The 16,807-nt window shown below is 45.0% G+C and overlaps 1 protein-coding gene across 1 annotated transcript in view; it reads right to left on the bottom strand.

Annotated features, from left to right (window-relative positions):
* The window catches only part of LOC135912109 (anoctamin-5-like), a 70,471-nt gene that overhangs the window by 21,246 nt on the left and 32,418 nt on the right, over nucleotides 1–16,807 (bottom strand). The window contains exons 15-22 of the mRNA XM_065444493.2: nucleotides 15,979–16,041; nucleotides 12,431–12,505; nucleotides 10,145–10,303; nucleotides 7,735–7,771; nucleotides 5,499–5,610; nucleotides 4,800–4,854; nucleotides 2,563–2,657; nucleotides 632–780 (exon numbers count right to left, since the gene is read on the bottom strand). Coding sequence (XP_065300565.1) covers nucleotides 632–780; nucleotides 2,563–2,657; nucleotides 4,800–4,854; nucleotides 5,499–5,610; nucleotides 7,735–7,771; nucleotides 10,145–10,303; nucleotides 12,431–12,505; nucleotides 15,979–16,041 — 745 coding nt within the window. The remainder of the gene's footprint in view (nucleotides 1–631; nucleotides 781–2,562; nucleotides 2,658–4,799; nucleotides 4,855–5,498; nucleotides 5,611–7,734; nucleotides 7,772–10,144; nucleotides 10,304–12,430; nucleotides 12,506–15,978; nucleotides 16,042–16,807) is intronic.

Genomic DNA, 16,807 nt, shown 5'->3' with positions numbered 1-16,807 from the left:
GGTACTTACACTGGCTAACCTCACTGTCTCTCCTCTCCTGTGTCTCCTCCTCCTCTTCCACACTCCACATCCTGGCTGTGAGTGCCGCTGGCTAACACTGTCACGGCTAGAGCTGATACGCGCTGTCAAAAGATGCAGGTAGTAGACGGGTCGACAGCCGTCTGCGTAGCTGAACTGGCACGTAATGCGGAAGGTGTTGGTTCGACTCCCACGTGAGTGGTCGAAAGAGGGGTAGGGGATTATGGACCACGATAATGCCACTGCGCGCACTGCGTTAAAAGTTCTTGAGGCTTTAGCACACACTTCTATCACTATGCTCGAATACCCTCCGTGCACACCGGATGTAGCCCCCCGGCGACTTTTTCCTTCGGTCTCCAAATGTAAACTGGCGCTTTCGAGCAGCAATACGGCATGTGAGGACAAGTTGTCCTTTCGTCCACGTTCAATACTCCCTCCGTTATTATTTCTACATTTCAGCTAATCAAACAGTTCATTTCCCCCATGCTTTCTTGGTATTCATTACCCGTTCGCATGATGTAGTTTTAACGTGGCTACAACATTCCCGTTCATTTGTAAGCCCGTATATCTCGTAGTAGGGACTGGAACATAGGCACAAGACTGGCCCGCGCACCCATCTCGAGGTACTCGTCGAAGAGCGACAGCACGCTCCACTCCGCGAGCACGTAGTCCTCCTCCCATCGGGCCAGCGGTCCACTGTGCGCTCCGCCGCCGCGCGTCACGTGACCCCGCTGCCACGAGCGCCACCGGTTGGTGAGCCGCCTGCGTTGGTTTATGTTGGTTTAAGTACGGGCGCGAGCGTCCCGAAAAGCTCGCAAGAAACAGCCACTCTTGCTGCTCTGAGCGGCTATAGAAGGCACTAAAGCAGTCATTTAAGGCATCTATAGACCCCTAATATTGTCCTTTAAGCATGTACAGGCTCAATTAATAAGAAGATCGGCTGTGCATCTGAGGATAAATTATAATTCGTGAAGGAGGAGAGCCCAGGAAACACCAGTTGCTTTTTTTAAATACATTTAATTTTCCTGATAAAACAGAATGGGACGAGTTGTATCTGTTACAGTATATTAAATTAGAAGCAGGTACGCGAAAAGTTATGAAAGCCGTGGCGAAAAAAAAAAAATCGACATCTCGACATTTCCTGGTTTAATGTTGTGCCTTTTTTCACTGACATTGTATGTAGAAAAGGAGCGCTCTACATCCACCAAATTTAGGGGCATTTATTGTCTCCTAAGTATAGGCATTTACAGGCAACCCCGATAAAGGCGCCGCTGAATATGTTTCTAGCCGCATCGTTCGTCCGTGTATGTTAAATAGCGCGATAAGGACATAACAAATACATAGACATATTGCCCAAAGTTCTGTTCTCTAATGATCACGTCACGAATGTGTGATGCGGTCATGACGCATTTACCTCTTCGGTACGAAAACAAAAAAGTGAGGCCGAATTCGCGAAGCTTTTTGTTTGCAAGTGCTCTTCGCTATCGACCGGCCGTCTTTTATGATACGAATATCTGCTATATTATGAGTGGCTTGATGACGTTCTTACGTGCAATCATATCGTAAGATCATTTTTATGAAAACTGGTTTGTAGGAACAAGTATTCTGAGTTATTTAAGCCCTCTGGCGCGTGCCAGTGTTCTTTAGGATTTAGAGAGCTTGGATCTTCATTGAACGCAGTAAAAAATTAATAATAATAATAAGTAATGATGAAGGTGACTCGTAATCGCACCAGTACTCCTTTAAAGTATGCTAAACCTTCCCGCAACCGTGCTTCCATAAAGCCTCAAACCCATCTCAAAGAGGAAGGATGCGCTGGGTTAGCCAGCTTAAACTTACGACTGTCGACGTCTTGAAATGCGACACAAATTTATAACGACGACAATGTAAACCCTCGTTATACCTAAATCGTTTTATTCGAAGCTTCTCGTTGGCCATATTACAATGTACGCATTTCAGAGTGGATTATTCTAAGTGCAGTCGCCCGAACTCCGCTTAGTACGAAGCTCGAAATCCGCATGGGGAACTTAATGCACCGTGCGCGATGGCCCTTTGCTTTCTTTTCTTTATCAACCTGGAAATGCAAGAAGCATTACGAAAGCCAAACACATGCGAGTGACGGCAGCTTCGTGGGACTAACTTTATCACTTGATAACCGACAAATGACAACGCTGCACGGAGGTGTCAAGGGATTCGGCATTGTCATGTCACCACTATGGTGCGTAGATTTCCTTTAATATAGGTTCTACGAAGTCTCGTGCTGTTGCCGTAGTAGTTATCCCACGCTATCTTGAGACTCTTTTGGGGCGTCTCCAGTTTTAACTAAATACCCGGCATTGCAAACTTTATTTCTATCGCGATAATTTCGTTTTAACGAGGAACTTGCACATTTGCATAATCAAAGGAGAAAGAATCTTGACGATGAAAACGGCCGCGGAGAAGAACTGCAAATTAAGCAATGTAGGCGGAAGTTCCAAGAAAAGCAAAGTCACGATTAGGCGATGAACAGTTGTAAGAAAAGGTAGAAGAAGGGCGGAGTCTTACAATTGTGTAAACTCTCGGATGTTGTTCACGACCTGCTTGCCTACCATGACTATTGCCAGTTGGACGGTTACTTCGTAGAGGCAGACGCCGTCGCACTGAAAGACAACGGAGTGGTTCATTTGCAAAAGGTTACAGAATGCGTTACTGGTGAAGAGGTGCGAAGTGGGTAGAACCTAAGGCGTTGAAGTGGGCTCGGGGTCTGATAAATACTTAACTGCTGTAAGTGCAAAGTGAGACAAAAGTAAGCCAAGGTGAGATCAGCTGTGTGACTTCGTATTGCTTTCTTTGTGTCCTGGTTCCCTTGTTAAGCTAGTAAACTTGTATCACTAAACATTGTTCCAAGAAGGTTTGTGTTACTATAGTAAAATCAGACAAGTAGGACAAAGAGAGCGTTCGAAATTTGTGAACGCTTCCTTGCTGCTATATTCTAACATATATGATGAGTTGATGGCGAGCTAGAATCCAAAAAATTGATTTAGTTAACCAGAAGGCCTAGAGGTTGCAATAACTTTCGACAAAGAGTGAATAATCTGCATTTGGGATTGTTGAACCCAATTTGTAGTTCTCTAAGTTTTCGGCTAACAGATGCAAGTAAACAGCTTCTGTTTATATACGATGGCGATCCTTTTGCAAGTATTCTGGATTTCGAATTTGGCACGTTAGAGTAACGACCACTTTGACGAGAGTAATGGCCAGGAGTACCAGATTGATAAATATGCAAGCACAAGATGATGCACATTACCGTCGCACAAATCACGGCAGCGCTTGCGTGTAAAAGCGACGAATTTTATTTAACTGCGAGTCGTCCTATTTGGAACAGATTCATCTCAAAACTTTTGTCTTAAAAATTTCTTTACAGCAGCTGTGTCCCTGAAACGATACCTCTGCAACTTCACAACACATCCTGAATCAGGAACAACAGCGTCTAGTCTCGAACGACGTACAGAAACACATGAACAGCCCTGACGAACAATAAACTTTTTTTTACCTATCGCCAGGAATATTCACCTTGCAAGGCGTCCAGTGCCACCAATGACCATAAAAGGGCACATCAGACAAAAACGGTTGAATTTAGAGGGAGGATTGAGGTTTCTCGTCCTTGTTTTGCGGAACAACGGGCACAAGAGGAGAAGAACATATGGCCGAAAGTTATTCGTTAAGAAGATAATTAGTGATTCCTTTGTTTGCTCGCTTGACATTGCGATTTCTCAAACAGATCATTATGGCCAGGTGCAAATGATAAAATGTGTTCTCATAGCTCACAATAAAGAATTCAGTTCGAAATAAAACAAAATACCTCGCTTTTGGTGCCAGTTGATAACTTATTGCATAGGTTTGCACCAATCAGACCAACTCAGCACTTTACAGCGGTTCATTTCTAATCCTCTCCGTTTTCATACTCATCCGCACTGCCTTTCGTTTTCTCATGCAAAATTCAAATATTTTCAAAAATATAGACGACTTTCAGCATTGCAATGAGAAGACCATCTTTTCCGGGCCCCAGTGCCATAACTGTACAACAGCGCATTTATTTTCGAGCGACAGTTAATTCTGACTTGTGGTGAATTTGAACCCTGCGTGTTAATAAGCACCGTGCACATGTATATCGTTGAACATTTAGCTTCATATGAGATCTTCAAAGTTTCGGCATTATTTTTCGAGCCACGTGCTTTTGACCTAACATTCCGGTGTTGATGTCCAAATCGCTGAAGTGTGGATGTGTTTGACACTGCACTAAACTGTGCACACGAAGAAAACATTTGAGAGCGCAGTTTTACATTCGCTTTCGACATATTACGTGTTTTAATGCGGATTTCTATCTTTTGGAGTCCTAGCCTTGCGGTTCTAGAGCATTTTGCTGTCACTTGCAATACGATTACTCAACTAATTGAATGTAATTGAGTGATTACGCAACTATTCAACTGAATGCAACAGCTGTTCTGTGTTTGCTCGTTTGTTTGTTTGTTTGTTTGTTCGTTTGTTCGCTTGTTTGTTTCGCATTTCAATCCGAACAAGACACCACACACGTTTCTCCTCTCGCGCAAATTCGTAAATGTGCCAATTTCAATGTTTTCTGCCGTGCCGTGATCAGGCGAGCCAGAATCATTATCGCTGACGTCACTCAACCTTGTGGCCGTGTGACACATTTACCTATCTTCACCCTCACATACTGCGCGAGAGCTCAACACAAATGTTATTCAGATTATCTTAAAATGGTGCGAACAAACCACACGCACCTTGTCCAAGCTGTACCCGAACAGAGTTCCGTGTTGTCCTGGGCGCGTCGCGAACCTGGATCACAAAGGACATATGCGCATTTAGTTCGACTTCACTGCATGTTAGCTCGTATTCGGTAAGAACAATGTGCCTATCCTACATAGCCTGACTTCATTTTGCCTACACTGTTACAGAACTGACATTATAATAATAAACGCGTCATTAGAAGCGCGGCTAGCCTTAACCTAATTTCATTGCATACCGCCACCACAACCACTCCACAATTCTCACCACGATCCTACACCACACCACGAAGTTACACCACACCACGATATAATGTGACAATGTACACTGTAAAAATTCCTATTCATTTTGAATCACCGCTGTCACGATATACCTCATTTTTCTGGTGTTTTATGCATCGCAGCTGCCATGAAATGCCTGTGCTGGTCTTCTGGACCCAGTCACGCTCCAAATGCGGGTTTTAGCTTAATTGACTATCCAGCCTATGTATGCATGGTCAAAAACTCGGAGGTTGATACATTGTGAGAACATCTATTCTTTAAAATAAGTACCTTGTTTATAGTGTGCGGGATTGAGGTATAGGTTTATGCGCACAACCTCGGAGCACAAGCAAAGCTCGCCGCAAAGTCTCGTCAGAACAAATAGCAACGTACTAATAACGCGTCCTGTACAATCTTAACTCTAGTAGCACGTACCTTCCTTTAAAGAACGCTATGTAGATAAGCGAAGAGTACGTGTTGAGGAAAGTGAACAGGAACATCTTGAATGTGAAGCTGTCTTCGTATTCGCGTTGCGTCCTTGGACGTTCTGAAAAAAAAAAGCGAAAGAAACCACAAATTTTTCTGACTTGAAGAAGTAATTGACCTCTCGTCTGTTGTTTTTTCTACCTTCAACGTGCATGCTAAACAAAGTAACATCTCTAGACGCGTCCATGGGCCCTATAACGTAAAACTATTTCAATATGTTTGTATTCCAATCTCCTGACGTCAAATTTGCGTAACCATCGACGCAAGCACCGGGCGGTCACCCGCAGGGTTGTCTGAACAGACCAATCAAACGCTCTCCTCATTCATAGGAGGTCACTTTTGTTTGCTTCAAAAAAAAAAAAATGAATAACATTGGCTACACTGAGCGGCTTGTCGTATCTAATTGGCTGACAAAAGGTGAGGAGAACGCTCAAGTGGAGAGGGATTCAATGGGGCAGAGCCAGTGCACTGAAAATCGAAAACCAGATGAAGAGGGTAGTCCCGGCGTCGGCGATTGATCCGCTTTCCCTTCCTTAGCTTGCGGTAGCTGGTGGAAAATCGCGGCGGCATGTAACGGAAGCTTAAGAATGACGCTAAAACGGATCCTCAGCAAAGAAGAGTTGGCCGAATAAGGTTAAAACGTGCGGAAAGTGCTCGAAAACGTTACACGACCACGCAAGCAGTTTTATTATACGCAAATAAATCCATGCTCTCCGGCAGGTGCGATTAGCCAGCGCCTGAGCGATCGGCGGTTGCCATCTTTTATTCCTTTCGGAACGGGGCAGTCTGCGGCTATTCAGAAGAACATTCAGTTTTGTTCGGCATATTAATGCACCTTTAATGCGTACACGTCACTTTGACGCGTTGAGTTTTCGCTGTTTTGTGACGTCGCGTACCAGGCAGGTGAAGTGGGTGCAGCCCGAAAACTTTTGACCAATAGCCGGGGGCTAATGGCGAGAAGGCGTCGAATCAGAAGAAACTGTTTTTCTTTTTTCAGTCAAATCATGCATAATCATTGTGTACACATCATATCAGATGGGGAGGTATCGCGGTTTTCGGGACGTCGCGTGACAGACAGGTGAAGTGGATGTGGTCCAAAAGAGTTTTTGACCAATTGCGGAGGGCTGATAGCAGAAATGGAATAGAAAAATTTGGAATAGTTTGACGTTATAGCGCCCCAAGTTGACATTTTTCGAGTTTACCGGAGCTCTTTGCCCTGAATAATGCTAGTTTGCCCCGAATAACGCTAGTACCAGGCCTAAAGCTCAGATCATTCACGGTAAAATTTGCAAGAGTATTTCGCCAACATGTAATTGCGGCTCCATGTGCCTTGTTACACCATCTATAACGCTATGTCTGCTGCTGAAGTTAAATGCATAGTACTATTGCCAGCTTTATTACCACCGATAACCTACCCAGACCTAACGTGAACATCGAACGCGGTGAGGTTATTGTCGCTATTTATGCTAAAGAGGGCTGCTTGACCGGCGAAGATCGGCAAACGTGTACATTATTACTGTGTGGTGGCATGGCCCTGAGTGGCGATGACTAACATGACTCCTAGGGCCAGATCCAGTGCACATAGTTAGACGAGCAGGAAAGCGCAGAGAAGGACATCCGCAGCCGTAGCAGAAGTGGCAGAGCGATATGGGTTCGGCTCCCACCGACGGCAAAGCGTATTTGCGGCCATTTTCCCTTCCATTTTAATTATTATTTGCATGTTTCAACCAAAACTACAGTTAATTTCGCCTGTGCTCTTTTCGTTCATTGCTGTGCTTAAGTGTAAACCAAGACTAAAACAAAGAGTAGACGCATCTCCATCTTTGTACGAGGCACATCATGTGAGAGAGTAGCAACAGAATTGATGACAAAGAAAACGTTAGTGACACGTGAGTGCTGTCAGACAACAACAGGTAAGTCATGCCCAACGGCAGTCAATATATGCGCAGGTGATTAAATAATTCAGTAGAAACGAGAAAGGAAACGGGCAATAAAGTAATATCAGCAGCCGTAACATTTCTAGAAACAACCTTTAAACTGCGGAGGCAAAGTTGCTTGCCCTTTACATTTCAAGTAGCTTCGCAGTTCAAGTTCTTCCACCATATATTTCATTCAAAGCAGCCAAGCATCACCTGCTTTAGCTTAATGAGTATGAAAAAAAAATTTAGAACATGGGATAGCCTACCTATTTCAGTCAGTCGTCTGGCAAGCTTCCTGTATATCTGTGGAACAAAAACAAATTACGTTGCCATTGGGGAATTACTGCAAGCGACACATGTAGAATCCGGCAGAAATTCATGGCTGAGAGCCTAACACCGTAGCGTTACTATCAGAGCCTATAATTATCTTGGCTTTCGCAACGGGGGTAATTTGCATATGCGGGACGTATAGTGCCATGCAAGCGAACACCACCGTGAACAATAGGCAGACATGCACAAACAGACTGAGAGTAACTCATCGCCATGTCGGCTTAACTCCGCGGCTGCGCTAGCACGCGCAGAGCTGGCGGGTGCAGTAACAATGCCGACAGAGCGATACGTTATACATGCTAAAACTCTGTAATTATATAATTTTTCGTAAGAACTAGACACATGCTTAATATACCGTACGCAGGCTCCCGATGCCTTTAGGCTGCCCTAGACGGGATGGCTGACCTCACACCCGCGGTGTACTGTTAAGAGTGCAGGAATTGGGTAGTGTTGATGGCGATGATGATTATTGTTTATGCCTGATCCCTATGAAGCGCGATGGTGACAAAGTCCCCTAGCCTGCTTGAGTCATCAGGTATGCCATACATTTATTTACTCTAATATTTTCGTATGCGTCTCCTTAATTATTTTTCTCTTACTCAAACTTCTCTACCTTGTGGTTGATGATTATGATGAAGATGATTTATTGGTATTCCCTTCCAGACGGGGCGGTGAGACAGTCACCTAGCCTGCTTGAGTGAGGTATCTCAAACGTGCTTTTTATTCCAGTATTTTTTAGCCTACATCGCTTCGATCTTTTTTTTTCTCTTCCTCAGAACTCCTCAAGCTACATTTTACCGCTACCTATGCCTGTAACGGATCCGGTCGTATCAATCTCTTCCCTGCTCTTTTTCCACCAATACTTTAAATGGTACTTGCTTATCTGGACTGCTGCACCGGTTGACGGTTCCGTCCACTTTAAACCCAAGCGCTTCTGGAAGGCGTACGTTACCCACGGGTCTCATTGGGCGAATTCCTTGGCATTTCCTTAGAATGTGATGGCTGGTCGCTACATTTTTGTTGCAGCATTACACATGCCTCACCTAGTTGCGAATATTTGCTCCGGTATGTTTTTCTTCCTGGGTAACCAGCTCCAGCCTCAAATAGCAAGGCACTTCCCTTCGTATTATTGTACAAAGTTTATAATTTTCTTTTCTTGATACTCTTGTAAATCTTCATGGTTTTTGTTCCCATTTTTTGTATTCCATTCACTGTCTCTGTTTCACTCACTCACTTTCTTTGACTCCTGGTTGTCTGTTTACACTTTCAATTACCCTGTACTTGATTGCCAAATTTCTTGACTTCTTACTCGATTCTATGTCCACACTTTGCATGTACAGATACTTGTGCACTTTAGCCGCCTATTTATTTTGATCGAGGTTCCTGAGTCTTTCTTCAAAAGTACGCTTCTCTGAAGTACGCTTCTCGTATTCATACGAGTCTCTACGCGTGTCACCCTGCACTGCTTCATTGGTGGTTTTCCCGTGGACCCCCGAAGCCGACCGGCCTACCGATCTTTGGTTAACTTCCAACCCCGACAAGATATCCGATTTGAAGCACGGAATCGCATTTACGAACGTTAGCGCTAGCGCCATTACTATTTTACAGATTCCACGCATCACCTCAAATTTATGGCGGCGCCGAAGTGGTCTATACGTTTCATTATTGCTGCATTCCGCTTCCCCTTTATTTTCTGATTATCTTGGTGGGTGCTTGAGTTGTCTTTTCCTTCGTTTATGTATACGCAGAGGGGAACATGTGGAATATTCTTCTCTGAAATTACCTTTGTTCAAAGGTCTTGTCGGAACTAAAGCTGAATATGCGGCTTCTAGGTTGAACGTATTTTCATTAAGCTTGTTACCACAATTGACCTTGTTCAGAAGAGCACTTCCAGATTTATTACAATTACAACTGCACCGCTAGTTCCACACCCGTAAAAAATCACCGCTGACGTTTCTTGACTTGGATCCCGACGCCAACACTGCGGGCTTCCAGCATTTCACGAAATCTATTGTCACATCCCACGGTGCCGCCTTCATCTAATTTACCCAGCCTCTCGTTTTTTCCCGCATCGATCGTAGAAGCAAGATCGGTATTAGCAAATGTATCACAAACCCTTCCCCGTAATCATTCATACCACGGAATTATGAGGATTGGAATCGCCTTCCCAGATCAATCAATTCCTAGCTTGTAGGGCATTGCTGCTTTTCGTGGATTACGGGCTAGTACTGCATAACGAGAAATTTTCAGTTCTTACGTACTCTTTTTCTGAGCTCTACTGGCCACTACCCTTGTGCTCTTAGGATACTAGGAAATTAAAATAAAAACGGAACGGAGCACACACACCTTGTTCATGAGTAAGATGACGACGAGATTGAGGAGCGAAGCGGACACAGCGGTCGCCATGTGGGCGTGGGGGCGCAGCTGGGGCTTCTGCGATAACCAGCCGAGTGTGATGATGCGATAGGCGATGATGGCGAACACCGAGCACACCACCAGGCAGAGCTGCAACGCGGGTGGGGATGACCATGTGAGCTGCTCTAAAGCGGCAACAGCATGCATCTTATTTCGGGCGTACTGATTCTTCCGTAGAGAACAAAAGCCGTTATTAGCATGTGAAGCACCATCAGGGCTGCGACATTTACGCAATTACGATTTCTCTATTATCGACGAACTGCTACAGGAGTCGCAAATCTGGTGCTTCTGATTTTTTTTTCGTGAAATCAACCCACTTATAATATTTCGTAATATAATTTACGTCCGAGGTTTTGCTTCCTACAGTTTTGTAGTTTTGCTTCCTACAATCACTAGGATTTAGCTTTATACATTTTAAAACAAACAAATTACCAGCAAATCGTTTTAATAGCTTAATGGGATTTCGCCCTATACTAATAAGCTGTAGCAATACTCCAATATTTTTTACAACCTTTGGGGCTTATCTTCTGGTCAACAATAATTGCCATCAACCTAGTGTACAGCTCCTTTATTTTCCCCCGGAGTTCGCAAATTTCCTGTCAAGAACGTAATGCCATGCTCACGAGCGTATGCCATTCGCGACCAGAAAGTATCAAGGGTGCCTCATTAAAGAAAGGCACCCAAGCTGGATGGCCACTATTGTTTGGGGACAACAACGTTCAAAGGTGCAAGATTCTTGATTTCAGTGAGGGATACGTTGCACCCTTACAACAGAGAGAGTGTAGGAAAATTCGTCTGCGCGAATAACTGCGTGTCCCATTTATTTTACCTAATTTCTGATGGCTCTCGTACACCTCAAGCACCAACACGTTCACCCGGTTTCTAGCTAAGTAATCCTGGAGTGCGTGGGCTCTCGAAAGTGAAGTTTGACGAGGCACAGGGATTTGCTCCCTCAAAAGGAGTGGCCAGTATGCGTTATTCTTAGCGTTAGGGTGAGCGTTCTGCCCATGATACTTGCAACTTCTTATGACGCAGATTGAAAAAGACGCGCCGACGTCTGGCAATGCCATGACGAAAATACACGGGAAATATTGTTCATGTGGTCACCTCTCAGTGCAGACACAAAAATCTCGTGTTCCGCACTCTTCTTCTTCTTTTGTTGTTGTTTTTGTTGTTGTTGTCGTTGTTGCTGTCGTTTAGGAAGCCGATGGCTCAATATTTACAGCGGAAAGTTTTAATTCCATCCGAGCGCCGCAAGCAATTATTCATAGCACATTTTGTGCAACCCATTGAAAACTCGCGCCGAGGGCAGGATGCGTAAAAAAAATGCAAGCTACGCGCTTTAGATGTGTCAATGCACTCAGGTATCCACAGCAAGGCAATAGTGTGTGTTTACTTTTCAGTGATATCCGCTACCACTAGACCCCTGTATGAGGTTTTGCTGGCGTGCCGAATACTCAGCCTCCTTTCCCCACCCTTAGTAGCAATGGTGACATTTAAACGTGACGTAAAGCGTTATTTGATGTGATCTCGGGGAGTTGATTGCTCCGTAGCGTAAATACTGTGTCGACAACGATCCAGCAAAAAAAAATCATGTACTACCTTTTTTCCTCACTACTGCGTTAACGAGCCACTAATGAGGAATATTGCTTTCAGCTGCATATTAAGCAACTTACCTAGCGCGACAGCAATGTGGTCAGTCACATAATTAAAGGAGTCCGCCCGCAAATGCGCCAGACACAAAAGCAACACAGAAGCTCCCGCTCCAACATGAACCGGACGTAAAGATTTAGAACTTAGTCAAATATGACCTAGCAGACTTCCTATCAGCATTGCATTACAATAGAATCAGAGGCTGCACCTCGCAGCTCTTGAGTAATCCTGCGCCGAATCGCTCCGAAATTGAGAAAATGGTTCCAAATTCATGACGTCACGTCGAAATATTCGCGCAAAATTCAGAAAGTGAAATCTGTCATTTTATTATTTACTGCTATATCAACTTTCTTTCTCAGAATGAACGAAAAGAAAGTTCTGGAAGAATGTGTTACCGGTCGGAACTGATTTCATGCGCCTTCTTGTTGTCCATTTAAACGTTACTTTAAAGGTTGTGGTAATAGTTATTTCACTAGCCTACATCAGGCTCAACAACGATTCATCACAGTCAGTTCCTCGTTGTTTACCTCATTTGTTCATAGATTATTGTACACTTGTACTAACCATCACCAAAACGACGGAGTTAGCGGCTGCAATCCGCGCCACTTTCTCCCAGGCGGGCACATAAGGTTCGTATATCTGCAGAAAAGAAAAATGCAAATGGGTGCGTCTTAGTGATACTGATCGCGCTAGCCCAGTGCAGGGTAGCGATAACTGATCAGAGAGAAGTGCATATTCCATGGTGTGACCTGAAATGTTTATCAAGCCTCTTCAATTGAGACAAAGTGCGCCGCGTAGTCCAAAACGAAGATGTGGTTCCGCAAGGCGACGGGCTTGAGTACGGACAAGCTGTATAGTAAGTATTCGAAACTTTCAAATAACCGGTTATTGTCCTAGCCGATTCGGTCCTACGATCAAGAAGTCGCAATTCGTGAATTCGAATATTTCACATTGCCACTAGAATGAGCCGCAGTTCTTGCCTACATGTTCGATGGGCCCGATAAGTACGCAAGGAAAAACCAGGCATTTTACTTGAAGTTCAAGGTCCCTTCCGAAGGTTACGTGCCCTCTACCGAAGAGGGCAGGTAAGAACTCCGAGAATTTTGCCAAAATTTCCTATGTGGCTTGGTGAGGGGCGCTTATAAAGAACAATTCTTCCAAGAACCGGCCCATATATTCGGTTATAAACCTACTTTTCTTCTCTGTATTCTATGTCAAATAATATTTGGTGCATCTTGTCTGAAGTTGTCTAACGTCTTTGTATTACACAAAAAATATTGGCAGTTCCGCCCGAAAGGCGAAGCTCGGATTGCGATAGCAAATTAGTAGATAGCTGTACGAAGTAATGATAGCAGCTTTCTCTGCCGCACAAACGTGTAAACATTCGCTTAGTAACTAAATTAACAATGATAGAATATGTAAGTGTGAATCAGCGGTTGTGTCCTGAAAGAGATCTGCGACGTGGCCAAAGTGCCCGCCCGCACGGGCCTCATCTTCAAAGCGGTCTGCGATGTTTGCAGAGTACGTGTAGCTCCGGTAGCTTCGTATGCGTTTAGCTTTCGACGTTTCATTCGCGTTAATGCGACAGATGCACCGAGGTCAATCGGCTCGCGGCTCATGTCATGATTCCTAACTCCAGCGTTTTCACAGACAGTTTCCACTGCCATCGAGCGAGATGTGTTCATGTTTACCTGTGCGCGCGTGACACCGTGCTGGTTAATTTAGTTAAAACACGTTGACGGTCTAGTTGGTTTGAATCCATGATAGAATGCGTGAGCGCGACTGAACAAGGACGTAGAAAGAACCAGACACACAGGCCTGTCTGTGTGTCTGCTTCTTTCTACGTGGCTGTTCAGTGCTAAACAGGTGTGTGTATATCACACCGTGATGCATACACTAGCCTGAGCAGAAGAGACATTAAACGGAAAGGCAAATATTCTAATTCTTAAGCGCTGATGAACATCGGTGATTTTCCTTCGGTCTCATCTGATGCGCCACCATCATGCACCTGCTGCAACGCCGCGAGGTGCTGCTCGTCAAGAACACTTTGCGAGCTCCTTTCAGCGCGACGCGAAACCTTGTCACTATCAATTTCGATACTTCGCCGTGAGACGAAACCGCCTGTGCTTATATTTGGTTGGTGGAGCGACAGCTACTCGGCGGGCGAATAAAGCAGACGACAGAAATTGCGGGGGGTATGTATCTTGCTGGAATGGCCAAACGCTCTCCACTTTTTTCTCGAAAGTCTTGCAAGTTAGCGCTACCCGCACGACCGGGGGAGCGGTCCGGCCACAGATTGCACGTTGCTGCTTTAAACAAAAAAAAGTAGATTGGAGTACGCCTAAGCATCGTCTTTTAGTGGAACGCGATAGCATTCAAAGATCCCACACTTCTCGCGCTTCTCTGCAGCTGCATGTAACGTAACCGTAATGTTTACAGGAAAACGCTGGCGGCGGATGCTGTGCACGAAGGTGAGCTTTCTGGTAGAAACGCGGCCTCTAGCGTGGCGGACACGAGTACCATCTGGAGGCATTGCAAGGAACCGGGCGCGCCTCCTTATGGCCTCTGAGATTAGCGCGCCGTCGCGCGTGAATCTCGGAGGTAATGACTGCTCTATGAATTTAGAAATGCTGGAAAATGGGTTTGTGTTTGAGTTTCCAGGTTAGCAGAAAAATGTTTTCTCGCACGTGCAAATTACAGGCCGACGCTATCATGTCTGCTGGTTGTGTACAAGTCGTACTTTACGACTTTTCTGACGTATATTACTTTGAGAACTTCAATTAGCTCAGTAACTTCTTTGCGCTACATGGCGGGCCTGCGTGGTTGGACATGCCGGACGGTCGATGCTGGACGCAAGGCGCCGGATTTTCGGCGATACGGGACCCTTTGCGCTTTCGCGTTAAAATGATCTGGTCTTGCGATCCAGAACCACGATCTGATTATGAAGCACGCCGTAGTGGGGAACTCCGGAATTATTTGGACTCTTTACCGTGCACCTAAATCTAAGTACGCGGGTGTGTTGCGCGTTGCAGCTTTACAGAATGCGATAATACATGCAAAGTTATATATGTGTATTTGTGCGGATAAAGTGCGGCCTCTGCTAAAAATTATTTACAAAAGACCTCGATAGTGTTATATGCGAGCAGCGTTCCTAACGGGTGAGTCATCCATGGCCAATGCTTTACAGTGTGGTCTAATTACCGGCAACTGAAGTACGTTATGCAACAACTCAATAAACAGCTTTGATTTTAATGGGGCTGTCATTCTACAAGGTCACACACTGTCTTATCTTTGAAAGTGACAGCTTTCTTTATCTACCTCGTCCACTTTGGATGGACGTTGGCCGATTTTGCACAATCGAAACCGGTAGGATTATGTACTCAGGTAGCTATTTATGCCTTTTGGTATGCCATAAGTAGGTACAGTGTCGCGCATAACGAACAAGCACACAAGGAACAACGATGGGACACAAATGCGCCTTGCGTGTCCCATCGTTCTTTCTTGTATCCCTGTCCTTTGTACGCAACAGTATACATAGCAGTAGGATAGTCAAATTGGGTCACTAAGTATGCACTGGCTGTTGCACTGCCGACCAGACATGGGCCACGGGGTACGTACCAGGATAGAAAATTCGCACAAGCCACAATCGCACAGCCGATAAAATTCAAGCCAGTATAAGTTGTAAAATTTCGCTTTAGCATCGCACCTAATGTGAGAGAAGCGCCACTGCAAATCTACTTCCAAGTTCCGTAGCTTATCTATAGTTCTAGAGGCGTCACAACCTTGAGACCTTTAGGAGAAGCTGGGAGTACTGAACTGCCGAAAACACAAATCCGGCGCACTTAAGACCAGTCATTTGAAAACAGTAGTGAATAAGCTGCGTAATTCTTTGCAGTAGTCAATAAGCTGCGCTTATTCTGGTTGGACAAAATGAGGTCTGCCAGTATCGCGCAAACGAGAATTTGTGTAAATATTAATGTAAGTTGTGGTAGGAGCCTCCATGTAAAAACATTCAGGGACATTTCGCTCTTGCTAATACACCTTTTGCCCAAAGGTAGTAATACAGCGGTTGTTGTCATATCATGCCTCCCTTCCTTTGACAAGGTTCTTACCATAGTCACCGGATTCAGCTTGTATAACGTCGCTTTGGCCTCGTACTCCGGGTATACAACGTCCTGCGAAAGGAAAGTTATGGTAAAGGAGAGTTCCAAGTACTTCCACGTCGATGCTGTGGCCAACGACACCAGAAAAAAGCTAGAGAGAATACAGGACAATGGGACAAATGTTAAATCCTATAAACGCCGGGGCACACCGGCACAAATGGGCAAAACGCAGCCGTTCACGCAGTTGCCGCGCAAGCGGGTGGGCTTGGTTACATGTAGAGCTCCCCACACTCCATTTCTTAGCCAAACCCCGCGGACCAAAATCCATACCTAAAGATATTGGCCGAAGGCTCTCCTGGCAGAGCACTGATGCATTACATTCGCACTAAAACAAAAGCAGACAGCAAACGGAGACTATTAGAAGCTACACCAGCACATGTGTTCGACGACAAGGGCGGGCTTAGTCGCACGGAAGAGGTTTTTTTGAATAAGGTTATGGCCAACGCTGCATACACGCCACACATACTTGAGAGATGGCACCAACCCAGACAGGCTACGATTGCGAACACTTTTACCCGATGCACACATTGCCAGGAGTCATGCAGAGCAGACTTGCAACACCTCATTTAGAGCCGTGCAGTTCTTTCCCAAGGGAGATCCAACATTCATCATTTACTACACGGAGATATTAGAACACTAGGAATTGGAATACAGACTAACCCTGAAACACAGAAAGCCATTTCGACATATGGCAGACAAAGTGGCCTGTTAAGAGTAGTGTAGAGGGGGTCGATCAGCCGATGTGAGAGCGGCAGAACTGAACATGCACCTGAGTCTG

The sequence above is a fragment of the Dermacentor albipictus genome, chromosome 10 (genome assembly GCF_038994185.2).
Source record: "Dermacentor albipictus isolate Rhodes 1998 colony chromosome 10, USDA_Dalb.pri_finalv2, whole genome shotgun sequence".
NCBI classification, from domain to species: domain Eukaryota; kingdom Metazoa; phylum Arthropoda; class Arachnida; order Ixodida; family Ixodidae; genus Dermacentor; species Dermacentor albipictus.
The sequence above is the reverse complement of the archived record's forward strand: the minus strand, read 5'-3'. Positions and strand labels throughout refer to the sequence as shown.